The sequence below is a fragment of the Pocillopora damicornis genome, chromosome 6, assembly GCF_964200805.1.
Source record: "Pocillopora damicornis chromosome 6, jaPocDami1.2, whole genome shotgun sequence".
In the NCBI taxonomy this organism is placed as follows: Eukaryota; Metazoa; Cnidaria; class Anthozoa; order Scleractinia; family Pocilloporidae; genus Pocillopora; species Pocillopora damicornis.
Window position 1 is genome coordinate 3,980,184 of NC_142675.1, and position 20,839 is coordinate 4,001,022.

Here is a 20,839-nt window from a genome sequence, read left to right on the forward strand (position 1 = left end):
AGGGGAAATCAGTATGTGTACACTTCTGAACGTTGAAAATATATCAAGTCGAAAGAAAAGTTCTGGTCTTGGTTCGCATTTTTGTCAGCAAAATGAACACATATCGGTTAAAAAGATGAATTTCTCGAATATTGCGCAGGTTAAATATTCAATAGTGGCATCCATTTACATCCACATCTACTTTTAGTAAGTTGGTAAATTCTGTAAAGCCATCACGCCAACCAACTCGCGCAGAAAATGAGAACACTAAACGAGGCTTGAAAAAAATTAAGAACGATTGTGATTAAGAGACAGGCAAGGAATATTCCACAATAGTGCAAATAATCGCGAAAGATGATCGCGGAAAAGCACTTGCGTGACGCTCGGTAAGTTGTAAGATGCCATGTTATCACGTATCAGACGAAAAAACAGTACAAATTCTCTGTCTGCATTTTGTACCCGGTCTGCGGTCCGTAGTCTGCATTTTGCACAGAGTACGAAGCCATCCAAGCGCTTGATACGGCTGGACACGGTCCTCAAATAACTCCATATTTCTCTTTGACATATACTAATTTTTCATGGGAAAATATTCTACCTTCATTTACAATCCTCAAGCGCTTCTAAAAAGTGAAAAAATGCCAACGTTGTCCGTTTCGCTGGCCTTGTACACAGAGTGCGAAGAGATCCAAGCGTGACACTAAGAAAATTTTTACCAGACACTACCGGACACGGTCTTTAAATAACTAGACGTCCGGCAGTCTGATATTTTTCCATATTTCTCTTTGGAAAATACCAGTTTCTATTGGAAGTATTTTGTCTTCATTTAGAATCCTCAAGCGCTTCTAAAAAGTGAAAAAATTTGAATATTGTCCTTTTCGCCGACTCTTCATAGAGTACGAAGAGCTCCAAGCGTGTTCAGGGTGGCTCTTGAGAAAGACGATTTTAGAAGGTTTTAAGTGACCTGGGAATTCCGTGTTACAGGAAATTGGGTCGCGTCAAGGTTGAAAGGCGTTGCATCAAGGTTGAAAATGGGCCTTTAACTTGTAACTGTAGGATAAAAAGAGGCTCCGAAAACAACAGTGAAATAAACAAATTCTCCCAGAGTACCATTCTTTTTTATTATGATAGATTAAGTATGCATCATTCAAACAAGATTTCTTTTCCAGATTGCAGGAAAATGCGTTTCTGGGAGACTTATCTTTTAAAAAATTTCCCGGGGGAGCATGCCCCCGGACCCCCCTAGAGGTTCGGGCCTTCGGCCCTCAATTTTCAAGGGAGCCTGCCTACTTTAAAGGCAGTGCCCTTTTACTTCAAAGTTGTTTAAGTTAGCGTCTTGTTCACAGCACTAATACGATTGCGAAAGAAACACAAATCTGCTACCGTCTTGTTCACTTTGATTGCCTCAGCAATACATGTAACACCCACATCACTAATACCACGTTCACACAAATACAAATTGGTTAGCGTCTTGTTCACTTTGATTGCCTCAGCAATACATGTAGCACCCGCAGCACTAACATCATTCCAAGACAAATCCAAATTGGTTAGCGTCTTGTTCACTTTGATTGCCTCAGCAATACATGTAGCACCCGCAGCACTAACATCATTCCAAGACAAATCCAAATTGGTTAGCGTCTTGTTCACTTTGATTGCCTCAGCAATACATGTAGCACCCGCATCACTAATACCATTACGTCACAAATCCCAATTGGTTAGCGTCTTGTTCACTTTGATTGCCTCAGCAATACATGTAGCACCCGCAGCACTAATATCATTGCGAAACAAATCCAAATTGGTTAGCGTCTTGTTCACTTTGATTGCCTCAGCAATACATGTAGCACCCGCATCACTAATACGATTCCCAGACAAATCCAAATTGGTTAGCGTCTCGTTCACTTTGATTGCCTCAGCAATACATGTAGCACCCGCAGCACTAATATCACTGAAAGACAAATCCAAATTGGTTAGCGTCTTGTTCACTTTGATTGCCTCAGCAATACATGTAGCACCCGCATCGCTAATACCACATTCAGACAAATACAAATTGGTTAGCGTCTTGTTCACTTTGATTGCCTCAGCAATACATGTAGCACCCGCATCACTAACACCATTACGTCGCAAATCCAAATTGGTTAGCGTCTTGTTCACTTTGATTGCCTCAGCAATACATGTAGCACCCGCAGCACTAATATCATTGCAAAACAAATCCAAATTGGTTAGCGTCTTGTTCACTTTGATTGCCTCAGCAATACATGTAGCACCCGCATCACTAATACCATTACGTCGCAAATCCAAATTGGTTAGCGTCTTGTTCACTTTGATTGCCTCAGCAATACATGTAGCACCCGCAGCACTAATACCATTACGTCGCAAATCCAAATTGGTTAGCGTCTTGTTCACTTTGATTGCCTCAGCAATAGATGTAGCACCCGCAGCACTAATATCATTGCAAAACAAATCCAAATTGGTTAGCGTCTTGTTCACTTTGATTGCCTCAGCAATACATGTAGCACCCGCATCACTAATACCACATTCAGACAAATACAAATTGGTTAGCGTCTTGTTCACTTTGATTGCCTCAGCAATACATGTAGCACCCGCATCACTAATACCATTGAGAGACAAATCCAAATTGGTTAGCGTCTTGTTCACTTTGATTGCCTCAGCAATACATGTAGCACCCGCATCACTAATACCATTGAAACGCAAATCCAAATTGGTTAGCGTCTTGTTCACTTTGATTGCCTCAGCAATACATGCAGCACCCGCATCACTAATACCATTGTAACGCAAATCCAAATTGGTCAGGTTTAATCCAGTTCCAAACGACTTCAATAAATGCGAGTGAAAATCACTTTTTTCTCTTTTGCATTCGTTGATAGCCTCCAATACAATTTTTGCGCCACGGCCTTCATTTTTGTTGACTTCATTTGTTAAACTCTTTACAAGAGCCACAACCTGTTCATCGCATTTCATGGCCAAAATTCCACATGAAAACAAAAGTATTTGTTTAAGTTCAACGAAATACCTTGAAACTAGTTCTTCAGGTTTCATCTCCTTGCTTTGAATCTGAGAACAAATGAAGAATGCTGCAAAGAATTCTTGAAAACTTTTATGTGAGAAGGCATAATGCAATGTTTGTCTCAGTTTGCTGCCACCAGGCTGCACTGACAGAAATCCAAATTCAGTGAGGTCTTTTGAATGGTTTCTCAATTCACTTTCATTAAAATCCAACTTATCGTCAAGTAAACCATTCAACGCTACCTTTCCAAGGTGATTCAATTGCGGTTTGTAATGGTTTGTCAAGTCTTCGATCTTTTCTAGTAGTCCCTTCCTTTTTCTATATCTTCTCAAAACACATTCAACCATATCCAAGTACAGTTGAGCTCTGCTTTCGGGGAGTGTGCCCTCAAACTCTTCGCATAAAAGGCAAAGAAGTGCTGTGTTTAGAGGATTGGCCGCTATTTCTCTCAGCTTTTTATCTCGCGACATCCGTTGCGAGAGCTTGGTGGCTAAATCCGTCCTTTCTTTAAAGTACTTGGTGACAAATCCTTTCACATGCTCTTCAGTAAATCCTTCTATCTGAAGCAGCACGTCACAACATTTTCTCACCTCTTTTCCAGCTTCGTGTCTTGCTGTTGCAACTATGTGGCATTTGGGGAGCACTCTTCCTTCAATTAATTTGGAAAACATCGACAATTTACTGGACGGTAACTCATCCAATCCATCCAACATCAATAAAATGCTGGACTGATTTTCACGAATAAAATGAAAGAATTGTTGTTTGACTTCTTCATCGATGTCTCGGGGCAGAAGCTGATCATCAATAGCTTCCCAAACGTCAGAATGGATATCTCGACATTTCAGTAACAATACCACTTTAAATGCTGTTGAGCCGCAGCCCTGAGGTTCTTGCTGTTTTGTGGCCCAGTCGTAGGCGTACTTTTTACAATAGGTGGTTTTTCCCATACCAGGTTCTCCTTCAATCAACACTGTTCTCGGCGCTGAACACTCTTCATACGGGTCTAGTATTGACGACATGTCAACAAATACGTCAGTGATTTCTCCTCTCGTTTTCTTTCTTCTGACCACTTTGAGCCTTGTAAAAATACTTCCAAGAAAAAACTGAAACTCTTCACACCATGGAAATGGTGAGAGCCATCCCTCGCGAGTCTTGTACAGTTGGCGAATTCCATTGATAAGCTCAGTCGAATCAAAAATACCTAGCAATAGCAAAATAAGTAAGAAATCTAATGATGATCACGTTAATCATGCTCTGCCACGTTCCAGCCAGATTTGAGTTTCAGTTTATTTATCTTCTCTAACTTATTATATCAGTGCGTGACAAGCGTGACAAGCGTGACAGAGAAATTCAAAGGACAAAAGGAGGGGAAACAAATTTGGGTGACTTGCCGCTGTTTGTTTGATGCATGCTGACATTAGCTCTTAAGAAATTTACCTACAATCTGATTTATTTGTCTCAATCTACTAACATGTCCGGTTCCATAAAGGGTTAAAAAAAAACAACAACAACAAAAAACAGAACCATAAACATATGTGCTGGTATTTATCACCTCCCTTTCCATTCCAATAGTTTCACCATAAAAATACAGTCACACATGTAGTACTGGATTAATCAATTTTTTTAGTTTAAAACAATTTGATTTGTTTCTTATAGGCCCAGGAACATATATCAAATCACTTCAAATCACTTTGGCAGATGTCATTAGCCTCTGAATTTTCCATATTTTGGTGGTGTTACATAAACCAAGAACTAGAACATAAACCAACCTATAGAAAACAGGCCAGTTCACCACGCTCATGGAGTGAATTGTCATTCATCATTACATCACTCAATTTAACCACAAGTTTTTTCTCCCATCACCTTTAGCCACTTACTGGTATGTAAACTCAAAATAAGGGTAACTTAATTTCCTCTTTGTCAACTATTACTGATTAAATCATGTTGATTTATAATTCATACAAAAATATGCTGAGGGAACTTAGATCTAAGTCAGACCTATCCTTGTAAAAAGAGAACATTGAGACAGGAAGCAATACCTGCATTAAAATGAGGCCAATCTTGGAATATGACTGGATCGTTCAAAATGTTGGCCACAACAGAAGCTGCCATCACACAGGCAATTTCATTCCATTTCTTACTTGAAGAGTGCGTTTCATCTCCAAAGTCTTTGATGCCCTTGACTACCACCCATTCTGTCTTAAAATCATGGGCTGCTGCATACACTCCTAAAAAACAAAACAAATAAACAGTAATGTCTGTTAACTATATATTCAGCTTATTTTCTTCGCATCTTTAAAATACATGTAATTGTTCAATCAAAGCTCACAAAGAGTCACACTCCAGCTGCACTCTTGCTGTTGTAAACATGCACATTGCAGAAAGACATTAGTTGGGACAGAAACCTAATTTTTTTCAACCAGTAATCAAAAAAAATTGTACGCTGAGACTGTAAAACTATTCTTCAGGCTTCATCTTGTTTCATATCAAGTAACTTTCAATATTTTTCAAAACTAAGACAAAGTTTTGTCAGTTAGAGTTAACCCTTTCACTCCTATGATCTCTTTAATGATCCTCTTTAACACTTTAACTCCCAAGATCTGATTGTTAATTCTCCCTTCTAGCTGCTACACATTTCCTTGTAAATTGGTTACAAAAAAATTGGATGTTTTATCAAGGTAATATTATCTTTTACCTGATGAGTTTCAGTATTCTCACTACCTGTTTGCTGGATAATGTATGGATATTATAGGGAGAAGTTACATGTTAATCACTTCTAAGAGTTAAAGGGTTAATGTATGTCATAAAATTCCTATGATGTTAGTTAGGAGAATTTAGTTTTGGATCAACCAATAATCCCCTAATTCACACTTTTTTCTTTTCCCATTACTTGTCTGCTTAATATCATATTGAAACTGTAAGGAGAAATTCTATCTTGGTCACTCATGGGAGTTTCAGGGTTAACAGGGACTGTGATACTATTCCTCAACTCTCAAACTATTTAACAACATACTTTCTACATTTTTCATGTGACAAATTTAAAATAATTCATGACATCCTAATGGAGCAAATTCAATCTGGTTATCCAGAAGAAGTCTCAGTCACCTTCACCTGTGAAATAATCTTCTCACCCAGCCAAACATCAAATCACTTTAAATACAAGATACACAATTCCTGCAAATTTGGCATGTTATATGGTGTATGCTTGGACCAGCAGAGACAATACCAGAGCAGTGTTTTTCAAAACATTTGCTACATGTGCAAAAGTGCTTGGCTCATCAATTATTTGTATTATTATGATTCTCACCTCCACCTTCCATTTCAACTGCAATTGCTTCAGGATGTTTCCTAATCATATCTCTGTTTGCCTCTGAGATACTCAGAACCACTCCATCACAGTGTACTTTGGGATTATATTCATCAGCATTTTTTAAAGGTGCCTTCCACCCATCAGCCACATGTTTGATCAGGTTACCAATATCTCTGCTGGGGGGAGTTTTGTATACAGCTGTTATCAGCTTTGCTGAAACAACCACATCTCCTAACTTGACCTTTTTGCTATTCAAACCACTGCAGGCACCAACAGAAAAGATAGCCTTGGGTCTCAGTACTGAGATGGCATCTTTTGAAACTGACAGAGAACCCTGAGGAACATCAGGACCTTTGGAGCACCTAATCAATGCAATTTTCATTTTGTTTCCTTGATCATCACCCATGCACCCAAAGTACACAGGGCCAGTACTGATGTGGTAACTCTTGAAGGGTTCCTTCAGGTAGGCAAAGCAGCTTAAGAACTCACAGTCCTCCACTGCTAATAAAAGAATATCAACAGGAAGTTCAACATTGCTCCAGGCAAAAGAAGTTTTTGGTAGATCACTCATCAATGGAAGTGTAACATTAAGCTCTGGTGGGCTTGCATTGCTATTCTGTGCTGATGTAGCTTCCCCTGACATCTTTACTGTCTCTGAAAAAGAAGAACGTAGTATTTCATTTTTTTTCCATTCATTTATTAGAAGTTATTAGCAGATCCAAAAGAAAATCAACAGACAATGAAGAAAAAGAAAAGAAAACTGGTAATGAATAATAATTAAGTCAATGCACCTGTGACCCTGCATAAAACATTTTAAGCCCACACTAACTGATTTCACAGTAGAAAATTACGCAGGCATACTTGAAGGAAAAAAAAAACACCTCCAAGTGCTCCCCTTTTTTCTCTGAGTTTGCATGGTTGTGTCATTCACTGAGTTTCATCATCTTTTACTAAAAAAACCAGGCTTTAAATCTATCATCTTCAGTACAGAATTATATCTCGACGATGAATTTTTTCGTAGACTTCATTCATAACATCACGAAAAAAACACAAAACTTTACTTACTTAAACAGTGTACCTATGAATTTCCACACAGAAATTTTGGAGGTAATTTCTTTTATTTCATGATCCACTATATCTAACATTAATCACACAAAAGAGACAAGTTAAAACTTAAAATCAACAAAAGTGTATCACACAAACCTTCATTCCCTGAATTTTGTTCGTATATCTCAATGGAACTCTCCAGGTCATCTTCCCTTCTGGCCTTTTTTACCATTTCATCTTCATGTGATTTGTCTATGATGCAGTCTTCATCCTTCAACCACTCTTTAAAAAGCTCCTGGTAGTCCTTCTCACTATCAGCATCCATACAATCAATTTCAAGATCATTGATAACATCACGATAGCGGGCCCCGCCAATACACTGAAAGGTGTCTCTGATGTCATTCCAGTAGGAACTGAAAGTTGGATCATCAACTGAACCATTAGTAACATGGCTGTAAACTCTGTCTCTGAGGATCTTGATGCGAGTGATATCAGCTGCTGGAGAGGTGTCTGTTGCCAGAAGGTCATCCTGGCCAGAGGCAGGGAAAGTCAGACCCCAAATATTCCTCAGAAGAAATACCAGTAGGAAGGTGTCAAAGTCCCTTGAGCAAACTGAAGATTTGAAAGCAGGATACAGTTTGCGCCACTGGGAAGTACTCAGGACTCTCTTCTTTCGCAGTGTTTGCAATTTTGCATGATTTTTGGGATCACTCAGAACTGTGTGAAGATTTCCTGGTGGACATATTCTGTCAAAGATCTCCCTCAGCACACATGATCCAACATCAACAAGAAGGTGACAGAGCCGTGCATAATTGGAGGTCTCTTTGGTAGAAGGATGCAATGGGGTGGCAGAAGCCATGAAATCAAGTCCTCTGTAAAGAAATGCTTGTAATTAATACATGGAAGGCAAAATAACAGAGCACACACAAAAATCATTGCTTTGTTCTAACTTTGCAACACCATAATATTACAACACTCCAAAAATGAGTTAAATATCGCACAACAGATCAATAAAATACGTTTGACGCATCTTCCATTTTAACCCTTTAACCTCTAAGAGCTGTGATTGGCTTCTAATTTCTCCTTACAGTATCAAACTTGAATCAAACGTATGGGTCACAAGAATAAAGGAGATCAGCAAAAATTTAAAAAGTTCCTGATTCTCACGTCACACTTTATCTATTTTCTCATATTCAATATACAAAATATTCCTTTGACTTGCAAATAGTAGATGCTAATCCAGGCAGGGTAATTTTTTTACCTGGGGTTACCATCAACAAAATAGGGTGCCTTCCACAAAAATCATCCTTATCATACTACTACTAGAGAAACTGAAAAAATACACTAAAGCTTATAGAGAAAAGATTATGGAAATAGAAATTTTTTTTACAGTTTTTGTTTTGGTAGGCACATGTAATCATTTAAACACAACATTGATGGCATTTGTTTTACTGAATTACCAGCCTCCACATTACCCCAGACCTCACAACAAACTTGACAGTATCACTCAGAAGATAACAGGCTGTGATTGGCTTCTAATTTCTCCTTACAGTATCACCCTTGAATCAAATGTATGGGTCACAAGAATAAAGGAGATCATCAAAAAGTTAAAAGTTTCTGAATTTCCCATGTCACACTTTATCTACTTTCTCATATTCAATATACAAAATATTACTTTAACTTACAGATGGCAGATGCTAATCCAGGTGGGGCAATGTTTTACTTAAGATTGCTGTTAACAAAATAGGGTGCCTTCCAGGCTAACAAGGTGTCTGAGACAATTTTGATATTCTTATTAGTTCCTGAGAAATCTATTGTGAAGTTGGACAATGGGAAATATTGCATGTGTCAATGTGGTCATGCTGCTGACCAATGAAACACAACATGAAAGCCCCTGGCAGGCCTCCTGACAAAGAGCTCCTTTAAAATTTTCAAGAAAGGTCATTTCATGAAAAACATAAATTAAACATAATTCAAACATCACCAAGCAAGCTGAGGAAAATGAATTAACTTCAATTTCTTTGGCTTGGGCTCTCTCTACCAACTTTTAGTTGACTGTTTTAGGCTGTTTGATGAAGCCTCTCAGTACTCAACATTTTGTGAAATGTGCTAGAGATTCCTAGTGAATATGCAGTGCAAGATGTGATGTAAACAATATATGTAAATTGAGATCCTGGATGAAAGCCTGCAGAAAACATCAACACTCTGCTGGAGGCCTTTACAATTATGACACCTTTTGTTCTTCAGGTCAGGTTTCCTGAAACATTCTTTCAGCCATATCTTGCCTCCTTTCTAAGATTTTTGTTTGGCAAATTAAGCTTTTAAGTGGTTAAAACTAGTTTCCTTAACTTAGGAGAAAAAATGAAATTTTGAACATTTTTAGCAGATTTTGTTGACAGTAAATACGAAAATATTACATAAAAAAGATCAAAAGATACACAAGAAAAGAAAAAGGAAAATGAAAGACATTCATTGTAAAAGATAAAAAGTTGTTGAGTATCTAAGTGCACTAAAGATATTGTACAACGGCAAGTTTAATTTGTTTCAATTTTGCAGTGTTTGAATTTAACCATTATCTCATCAGGCTTGAAAGAAGAATTTTCAGTCCCTAGAATATTGAGACCAGCTCTTTTGTTTCTTTTTAGAAGGATTTCTTTGAAAAATTTTTCTATTCGTTAAGCATCTCATTCCAGATTTTGACACCTGGAGTATTTAATTCTAAAGAGTAGTGATGTTGATGAGTAAGTATAGATGTAATGATATTGTTTAATGTTCTCACAAAAATTTTCATGATGATAGATGGTGCTCTGTTGTTATGAACATCAAGCTTTAATTTACATACAGCTAGCTTCCCAATAGAGGAAGGCAATAGGTAGAATTTTTGCATTTATAAATAAGGAGAGAGCATGTTCTTTTCTGTCAGGAAAGTAGATTAAACACAATACTTGCTCTTGGAGACAAATTTTGTTTACAGTATATTTTTTGGATGCATTGCCTCAAGCAGTGAGTTAATAGTTATATTGGGTAAAATTAAGGATTTATAGATATTTAGGAGGACAGATGATAGAACAAAGTATCTCAGCTTAGCAATCATTTGTATGGTCTTTCTTATTTTAGCAATAACACAGTCAACACAGTTTTTCTAAGAAAGGTTTTCATCGATTAAACACTTATAAAATAATAAATGTAGCTCTTATATTCTAAACTGACTCTTCTATTTGTTTCACTATCAAATATACTTCTTTGACAAATTCTCCTTGTCTGTTCCATAGGAAATGTAAAGAGAACAGTGTGGAGAATATGAATACCAATGTCTTAGGGTGTTAAGGGTTAAAAGTCAAATGGAGTAGGAGGAACCCACACAATTCCACAACACTCACACTACACAACCTCCCTTTGCTACCTTCAAGACTGAGATTATCACCTGCATATTAGCCTTCAAATGGGATGCAGCAGGCATCACCATCCTTAGAGGAAATGGGGGCATACTACTCCCCAAAAACTATGAAAAAGAATATGAAGTTGCTATGGAATACATTAGTCTAAGCAAGCATTTCCACTGCTGGAAAGACTTTGAAGCAAGTCAGAGGGAACAAGGAGTAAATTATATTTAAAAGGATAATTAATTTCAAGTTATTTAACGAAAGCCGTGATTTGCTGTAAGAAACAATAGTTTCAGCTTGAGAAATTTAAAACTAGAATCCGTAGAGTTGACCTGGTCAGCCCAGTGGAAGACAGTGGCAACTGCTGCAATCTTTGCAGCACATGATTTTTTTTTAATTATCTGCATGGTACAAGTATTTTTATGTTATCTGAACATTGTTAATATTTCTGAATATTTTTAAATTTTAATGCATAGTTTATCGGCTATATTGTTACTTATTATGATACTGTAAATAGTTTTTTCTATTAATTTAGTAATAGTAGGTGTCCCCAATTAGCTCTATGAGCTAAATACATCGACACGGTAATAAAGATTTTATTATTATTATTATTATTAACATAAAATTAAATTTGTTTTCATGAGACTCACACTCAATGTGAAAGACTTGAGAGCTTTGACTAGCGCTTTTAAGTGGGGCAGCTTATAAGCAGCAGTTTTCAATGTTTTTGGAGTAAAGGTACATGCATCAGTTGTTCCTTTCGCTCAAAATTAAGGAATGTATCATGTTAATCACAGCAAGCCAGCGGTAAACTAGAAAATTGATTTTCAACAACTACTTTGAAAACATATTTCTAGTTTGGAAGCACAAATGAATTCGGCCACAACGGTATTTTGATCGATTTTCATCCCACGGGAACTGAAAAACTGTTCAATGTTTTGCTAGTATTAATTGAAGTAAAATAAAATTTTTACGGCATCAGGCATCCGCGATCTGATGGGCCACCAGGCAAAGCTGATGCCCTTCAAAAAGTTGACTGTAATTTTCAGGATTTCAGTCAGAATATGTTTTTCATGAGTTACGAGAGACGGAGGAGATACAGTATTATATATAATAATGAATGTAAAAACATTATGTGTTGGTCTCACCAAAACTAAGCGAATGGTTGGCGAATACGAAGATGTCTCAAAAAAACATGCAGAAGGTGCTGATCGAAGCACAAATCCACGAGTTAAAACCATTTGTCTTTTAAGACACATATTTTTCAGCTGGAAGTCGAGCGAATTCAGCCAGATTCGACAAAATGATAACAAATAAGTGAATTAACATCACAAACTACCGAATAAAGCGATGTCAATAATAACTATGAGCTCTAATTCGAAAAATACGACCATCTATTTCACTAACAAGCAGAAGGTGCTGACAGGAGCACCTAAATCCACGAGTCAAAGCCATTCGTCTTTTAAAATACATATTTAATAGCTACCAGCCGAGCGAATCAAGCCAAATTCGACAAAATGATAACAAATAAGTGAATCATCATCAAAAACTACTGAATACAGTGACCTCAAGGGTAACTATGAGCTCCAATTCGAAAAATACGAGCATCTCTTCAACAAACAGGAAGTGCTGACGGAAGCACTAACCTACGAGGGTTAAGACAAGACCCTATATAGCAATAACATGAATCAAGTTGAAAAGTATGTATATTGGTAAACAAATGACTTTACCTTGGCGAAAATCGTCCGCTAAGAAACGTCAAACAAGTCTTTCAAAATAGAGATCAACCACATCCTACCCGCACCTAAACCATGTTAGAAACTCCTGTACGAATAGTCTACGGGCTTTTGCCTAATGCGAGAAGGATAACCGAGGAAGACTAGAAACGAGTTTCCGGGAGATTCAATTCTCTATATGGCGGACTATTCAATTTTCTAATAAACAGCCAAGCGACGTTGCCGAACAAGACACGTACCTTACTCCGATAATTACTGATTAAAAGCCGTAATTGTGACCAACTCGAAAGCTTATTAGCTACTTTGGTCACTGTACACGATTAAATATTCTTTCTTCTGGTTAATTTCTGTTTGAGGTTTTTCTATATCATTGTAAATCATGTTATGTTAAGTTATTTTTTCTGTAAACAGTGTGAAATAATAAACTTGAACGTAATTTGGAGTAAATTCTTTGGCGATACCATACCATGATAACTTGTGCTGATGTGGTGTGGAAAAAGCCACTCAGGTGTGGAATCTCGCCCAATTTCCGCCTCAGTTGATAACTGAACACTTCCGAAGTTATCAGCCGTTTTCATCAAATTTCCCTTGCTTTGACTCGAGGGCTCTTTTGTGAGGCTTCACAGGATGTCCCCAGAGCTATACCTGGAAGAAATTTTGGAAATTTGAATGAAACGAAGTTTGTTCTCCGCATGATTACCTGATTAGAACTCAAAACATTTATTCACCTCACTGATGAGCTGAACAAAGAATGACGAAAAAACGTAACATTTTCGGTTTGACGTAAACTTCGTGCCTAATCTATCTGTTTACTAAACACACCTCAAGGTTAACGATAGTGTCAGTAGTTAGTCCCTTCTGTTGATTTGAACCAAAATTTCTCTTTTTCTACAGATTGCCTGTTATCGCATCGAAATTGTTCTGATCCTTATGCTTATGTAGCATTTGACATTTTTGAGAATAGAAACCCTTCAGAAATAACCAGCGCAACATTGGACCTCTCATGAACTGTTGCTGGGTTGTATGGTGGACCTTACAGAGCAGCAATAGCAGCATTGTACAGTGTGATTGGGACGATTGCCTCAGCAAACAAACCAGATGAAAAGAGTATAATAGAAACACTAGATGATTCAGACCTCTGAAATGATTGCACGCAGCTGTTTCTAGGCAAACTCTCACAACGATTTTAGAAACCGCTGCCATTCAAGTACGAGGAAAACCTTTCAAAAGATTCTGATGTGGAAGACTTTGTGAGAGCTTTGTTGTTGTTCTGCCAGGCACATACTTGCTACTTGACGTTCTTAATGGCAGTAAACGAAAGATTCGAAGACCTTAGCGACAGAGTCCTTGAGAAAAGAAAGGGTACAGCGAAATATTGAAGATCAAATGCAACATGCTAAAGACGAGTTGGCTTTTCTGTCAGATAAGAAGTATCTAACATTCTGTGCACGGCTTCCATCATCCGGTGGCAAGTCAACAAAGATCTTGATCCAGAAACCCGAAAGCGATAGAGGTGAGGAGGACAGGCGCAGCCTAAAACTGTCTCCAATGTCTTCTAATAATGTCGTTCAGAATACAGCTATGACACTTTCAAAGCGGCGTGGCCGTCTTAATTTTGAGAAATACGATTGTCCTTTATATGGTGTGCAGTTTATCAAACGCACAAACTTGCCTTTGAAAATCGTGTCATCAGAAGCAGGCAGTAACGAGGACAGTTTTTAATTGGAAAAAGATCTTTTAGCTTCTGAATCTCTCGAACAAAGTATCCCATTTTTTTCGTTCTCCACTTGCGGATTCACAATCCTTTACAATGACAGAGAGTTACGTTCAGATTAAGAACCAGGAGTCATGTGAGACTGATCGAAATCGCCGTGTCTAATCCTTGCTTTGGAGTTAACAAAATGTTTTCATATATATCCATTTCACTCCCACGATCTCAATATTAATTCTCCTCCCTCTCTGTCATACATTACCTATAGCGTTAGTTTTGAGAATTTGGTGTTAAATCAAACAATATCCCCCAGTTGATTTTTCCTGATTCTCATTACCTGTCTGCTTTACAGTGTAATGATATTGCAAGGAGAAATTACTTATTGGTTACTCCTGGGAGTGAAAGGGATATTTACAGCTATTTATTCATCACTTCTCGGGTTTATTTGGAACCAACATAACAACCAGCTCCCAGTTGGCTTGTCAGCTCAGTTGGTAGAGCACTGCAACGGTATCGCAGAGGTCATGGGTTCAAATCCCGTACACGTCTGAATTTTCTTCAAGCCTTATTTTTACTACTGCTCAGGTAGTGTTCATTACTGCAAAGATCGCTTTCATATTCACTTCTTTATCCGCAGTTCACATGGATGATTTTCGTATATATTCACAGTTATTCAAAAATTAACATTGAAGACAAAAATGATTAACAATTCACAAAGGGTTTAGATACCTACAACACAATGTGTGATGATGATCGAAAGGAAATCATACGGGAGGAAAACGTGGAGAAATACACCGGAGCTGTAGATCTCCGACTTACTCGGATAGAAGTGCCGAGTCCTCCATCAAGATCTAATCACATTCCTACCTGGCGCTTTTGATCCGGGAATTCAAATCTGATACAGATGTTGAAACCGACATGATCAACTCAGGCGACTGATTTTAGAAGTGAAGATAAAATTTTCTTTTTTCAATGATCAAAATGGCAATTCATTAATATAAGCCTCGATAATGTCTTGATTTAATTTGTCCATCGCTGAAACATTACCTCAGGTTAGAAATCAAGAAATGGCCATCACACAATCCCTAATGAATATGCATTATCATATCAACGGTTTACGAAGAACAATTACGAAAAATAATTCGCTAATTCATATGAATAGGGGTTCTAAAGAAACTGTGGTGCTGCGTTTGTAGGGGAGTATAACAAAATAATTTTGGTTTAACAAACTGAGTTGATAAAGTATATTGGCCACCATCGAGTTTCGAAACTGACGTTTCAAGCGTTAGCCCTTTGTGAGGGCGAATGGAAGAATTGTGGGTTGTGTGTGTGTTTATATGCTGAAAAATGGAGCTACGCTATTGGTGGGAATGTAGCGACGAGAAAACAAGAATAAATAAGTTGAATGAAGAGCGTTCGTTGATACCGTTCGGATTAAGAGCGCCGATTTGAAAGGGAAATTTTGTTCAAGAGTTTTGCAGCTTCTAAACAGCATAGATGTAAGGAAACGCCGCAGATTGCCATGTGCTGCATAGAATGACAAGAGAGATTAAAGTGTATGGAAACTGGTTTGCATGCGTCCTTGTCATTACTTTCTAAGTCGCGAAGGTGTTCTCGGAGTAAGTCCCCTAGTCATCTTTCTGTTTCACCAATTTATCTCTTTTTGCAATAAGTGCACGTTCTACAATAGATAACATTAGCGGGGGTGCACGTGAAATGATCGGTAATCTTAATGGATCGTTTGGCTCCCGAGATAATTTTTGTGTCTGCCAACATTTATTAGTATACTGCTGCCAGTGTTTTTAGGTTTTCAAATTAAATCATAAGAAACAGGGCCAGCAATCACTTCAGTTCACGATCAAAAGCGATATTGCATTTGGCTGATTTATAATTCTCTTTTCACAAGGTAGTAACAAGAGGTGGGTGGTTGGAGAGGAAAAGGGGGGTGGGGTGGGAGGAGAATAAAATGACAATGCTATTTCTTTTCATATAAGAAGTATGAATGGCAAATCTAACAGAAGAACTTGACAGGTGGGAGGGGAGGCATGAAAGTAGTGGGGAGGGGGCTGGGGAGAGGAGAATCAAACAGAGAATGCTTTTTCTTTTTGTATGAGAAGTATGAATGGCATCTCTAACAGAAGAACTTGTCAGGTGGGAGGGGAGGCACAGTGTGCTGTACCCTTGTTTAAATGATAAAACATCATTTCCTGGTATTTAGACACCAAACCTTATTTAGAAAATTGCCATCAAACTTACCCTTGCTTGATTTCCGTTCGGCCACCTTAACCTCGGACGTCATCAGTATAACTGTGGTGTACTGTAAATACCTTGCATTTGACGACTTGTTTTGGGTTTGCATAGAAACGAACGTGGTTTAGCCATAACTAAATCTGAGGCGTAATTCAAATCATCCAATTATAAACCTTATAACAATTACCTTTCGTTCGGATTTTGCGTCGATAGAATGAACTAGTTGAGATCGAAGTTCGTCGACATCACATGATTTGCGCGCTCAATCGGACACGCATTTCATCAGTAGACAGTCCAGACATGCTGTGATACTTTATACGCTTCAAACAGACGACTCTTTTTGTATATTTTACTCAATAATTTACCTTTACACCCTAATATCAGTATGCATATTCTCCATGCTGTTCTCTATACATTTTTCAAGGTGCTGATAAGGAGAATTTGTTTAACAATCAAGAGTTTCTTAAATGATGATCATTTCCTTTACTCTCATGACCTCAATGTTAGATTCAGAGCTGATATTGTAAGGAAAAATTTGATGCTAATCACTCCAAGGGGTAAAAGGGTTAAGGCTTCATTTAGTTTTTGTGCGCTTTGAATAAATCTATTATTAATTTCTGTTTAATGTATTCGGCCATATTTTCATCTTGAATTTGGTTCCGACTGAAATAACGCATTCGGTTAAGATAGTTTTGTAGAACAGAAAACTAGGACAGTACGAGCTTCAGTAGAAAACTAAAAGTACTACACTGCATACAAGGATATAAAAAAGGAATCCAGAAAAGCTTTAGATACCGCAACAAAAAGTGTGCTGGTGATCGAAAGGAACATTTCTGTGACGAAAACGGGGAGCAATACATCGGAGTTGTAGATTTCAGTTTTCATTTTTGATCAGTAACCGTGCGACTTAGAATCACTTTAGGTTCCTTTTGCCACAAAATAATTCTGCAATTTATGATAAAGGGGTTTGCTGTTAAGTTCTGTATCATATAATAGCCGTTTTTAGCACCTTTGACACACCAAAAATCCCCACCCCCTACCTCAAGGGGTTGAACTCTCATCTTAGAAGAGCGGTGTTACTCGTATACATTATCATGTTGCATAGGAGCGCAGAATCCGAGGGAGGAGTTATCCGGAGGAAGTAGGATTTATTAGAATGGAAGGGATGAAATTCTTGCCTCGTCTTGTAGTATTTCCATTAATTAAATCCTTATCGTGTATAACTTCTAAAATGCTGTTGTGTAATTAAAGTGAAGGAAATTGTGCTCTAATAAGAGAATACTTTAAAGACCTGTCCTTCCGATAAGCAACAATTGGTGGATTAGGATATATTTGCACAGGTTATTGTAGCCTGAAGTAAGGTGCCAGTGTTTCATAAGAATCTTTTTGACATTCTGGTTAGCAGGGTTGAAAGTCCTAACGAACGGGAAAATCTTTTTAGATGATTTCGGTTTGTTTCTCATAGCCCTGTTGCGTGATGAGAACTGGGCATCGGCAACGACCTTTTAGACGAGGTCCTGAGGGTAGCCTCGTTCTATAAGGTGAGATAAAAATTCTCTCTTCGTTAGCCCAAAAAATTCTTCAACCGAGTTTGTTCTCAGTAAGCGTAGTGCCTCTCATTTTACAAAACCCTTCTTAACCGTTTAGCCCCTAAGAGTGACTAGTATCTAATTTCTCATTACAATATTACCCTTTAGTCACGCACTAAGGGCATGAGAATTATGGAAATGATCAACAACCATAGAAGCTCTTGATCATTAAGCTAATTCTCCTTTGTCAGCACCTTAGCAAATGTATAGAGAACAGTGTGGAGAGTTTGCATACTGATGTTAGGGTGTATAGAGAACAGTGTGGAGAGTATGCATACTGATGTTAGGGTGTATAGAGAACAGTGTGGAGAGTATGCATACTGATGGTAGGGTGTAAAGAGAACAGTTTGGAGAGTTTCCATACTGATGTTAGGGTGTATAGAGAACAGTGTGGAGAGTATACATACTGATGTTAGGGTGTATAGAGAACAGTGTGGAGAGTATGCATACTGATGTTAGGGTGTATAGAGAACAGTGTGGAGAGTATGCATACTGATGTTAGGGTGTAAAGAGAACAGTGTGGAGAGTATGCATACTGATGTTAGGGTGTAAAGAGAACAGTGTGGAGAGTTTGCATACTGATGTTAGGGTGTATAGAGAACAGTGTGGAGAGTATGCATACTGACGTTAGGGTGTAAAGAGAACAGTGTGGAGAGTATGCATACTGATGTTAGGGTGTATAGAGAACAGTGTGGAGAGTATACATACTGATGTTAGAGTGTATAGAGAACAGTGTGGAGAGTATGCATACTGATGTTAGGGTGTAAAGAGAACAGTGTGGAAAGCTTGCATACTGATGTTAGGGTGTAAAGAGAACAGTGTGGAGTATGCATACTGATGTTAGGGTGTAAAGAGAACAGTGTGGAGAGTATGCATACTGATGTTAGGGTGTATAGAGAACAGTGTGGAGAGTATACATACTGATGTTAGAGTGTATAGAGAACAGTGTGGAGAGTATGCATACTGATGTTAGGGTGTAAAGGGAACAGTGTGGAGAGTTTGCATACTGATGTTAGGGTGTAAAGGGAACAGTGTGGAGAGTTTGCATACTGATGTTAGGGTGTAAAGGGAACAGTGTGGAGAGTATGCATACTGATGTTAGGGTGTATAGAGAACAGTGTGGAGAGTATACATACTGATGTTAGAGTGTATAGAGAACAGTGTGGAGAGTATGCATACTGATGTTAGGGTGTAAAGGGAACAGTGTGGAGAGTTTGCATACTGATGTTAGGGTGTAAAGGGAACAGTGTGGAGAGTTTGCATACTGATGTTAGGGTGTAAAGGGAACAGTGTGGAGAGTATGCATACTGATGTTAGGGTGTATCGAGAACAGTGTGGAGAGTATGCATACTGATGTTAGGGTGTATAGAGAACAGTGTGGAGAGTATGCATACTGATGTTAGGGTGTATAGAGAACAGTGTGGAGAGTAAGCATACTGATGTTAGGGTGTATAGAGAACAGTGTGGAGAGTATGCATACTGATGTTAGGGTGTATAGAGAACAGTGTGGAGAGTATGCATACTGATGTTAGGGTGTATAGAGAACAGTGTGGAGAGTTTGCATACTGATGTTAGGGTGTATAGAGAACAGTGTGGAGAGTATGCATACTGATGTTAGGGTGTAAAGAGAACAGTGTCGAGAGTATGCATACTGATGTTAGGGTGTATAGAGAACAGTGTAGAGAGTATACATACTGATGTTAGAGTGTATAGAGAACAGTGTGAAGAGTATGCATACTGATGTTAGGGTGTAAAGAGAACAGTGTGGAGAGTTTGCATACTGATGTTAGGGTGTAAAGAGAACAGTGTGGAGAGTATGCATACTGATGTTAGGGTGTATAGAGAACAGTGTGGAGAGTATGCATACTGATGTTAGGGTGTAAAGAGAACAGTGTGGAGAGTATGCATACTGATGTTAGGGTGTATAGAGAACAGTGTGGAGAGTATACATACTGATGTTAGGGTGTATAGAGAACAGTGTGGAGAGTATGCATACTGATGTTAGGGTGTATAGAGAACAGTGTGGAGAGTATGCATACTGATGTTAGGGTGTATAGAGAACAGTGTGGAGAGTATGCATACTGATGTTAGAGTGTATAGAGAACAGTGTGGAGAGTATGCATACTGATGTTAGGGCGTAAAGAGAACAGTGTGGAGAGTATGCATACTGATGTTAGGGTGTAAAGAGATCAGTGTGGAGAGTATGCATACTGATGTTAGGGTGTAAAGAGATCAGTGTGGAGAGTATGCATACTGATGTTAGGGTGTAAAGAGAACAGTGTGGAGAGTATGCATACTGATGTTAGGGTGTAAAGAGATCAGTGTGGAGAGTATGCATACTGATGTTAGGGTGTAAAGAGATCAGTGTGGAGAGTATGCATACTGATGTTAGGGTGTAAAGAGAACAGTGTGGAGAGTATGCATACTGATGTTAGGGTGTAAAGAGATCAGTGTGGAGAGTATGCATACTGATGTTAGGGTGTAAAGAGAACAGTGTGGAGAGTATGCATACTGGTGTTAGGGTGTAAAGAGATCAGTGTGGAGAGTATGCATACTGATGTTAGGGTGTAACGAGAACAGTGTGGAGAGTTTGCATACTGATGTTAGGGTGTAAAGGGTTAACACTGAGAAGGTGGCGTGAAGATAACTGTGTGTATCTTGGAACGTTTCTGTCAGCATGTAATATGTTTAAATATCAACGATTTTGCTATCGGTAAATCTCGGTCCTTTAAACACTTCAGTATCGAGAAAAACAATTTTTTTTTTATGACTGTTCATTCATGAATCTAAAGGTGGCGCGGAATGATTTAGC

At 38.3% G+C, this 20,839-nt stretch overlaps 1 protein-coding gene across 1 annotated transcript; it reads right to left on the reverse strand.

The window, feature by feature from the left end:
- Positions 1-1,075: 1,075 nt before the first annotated feature.
- LOC149043504 (uncharacterized) lies at positions 1,076-12,599 on the reverse strand. Its single transcript, XM_089210263.1, has 5 exons — positions 12,472-12,599; positions 7,515-8,230; positions 6,309-6,965; positions 5,041-5,229; positions 1,076-4,202 (listed from the first exon to the last, which is right to left on the reverse strand). Exons 2-5 carry the CDS (start codon positions 8,215-8,217, stop codon positions 1,675-1,677), a joined length of 4,077 nt encoding a protein of 1,358 aa, XP_089066389.1. The 5' UTR covers positions 8,218-8,230; positions 12,472-12,599; the 3' UTR covers positions 1,076-1,674.
- Positions 12,600-20,839: the final 8,240 nt, after the last annotated feature.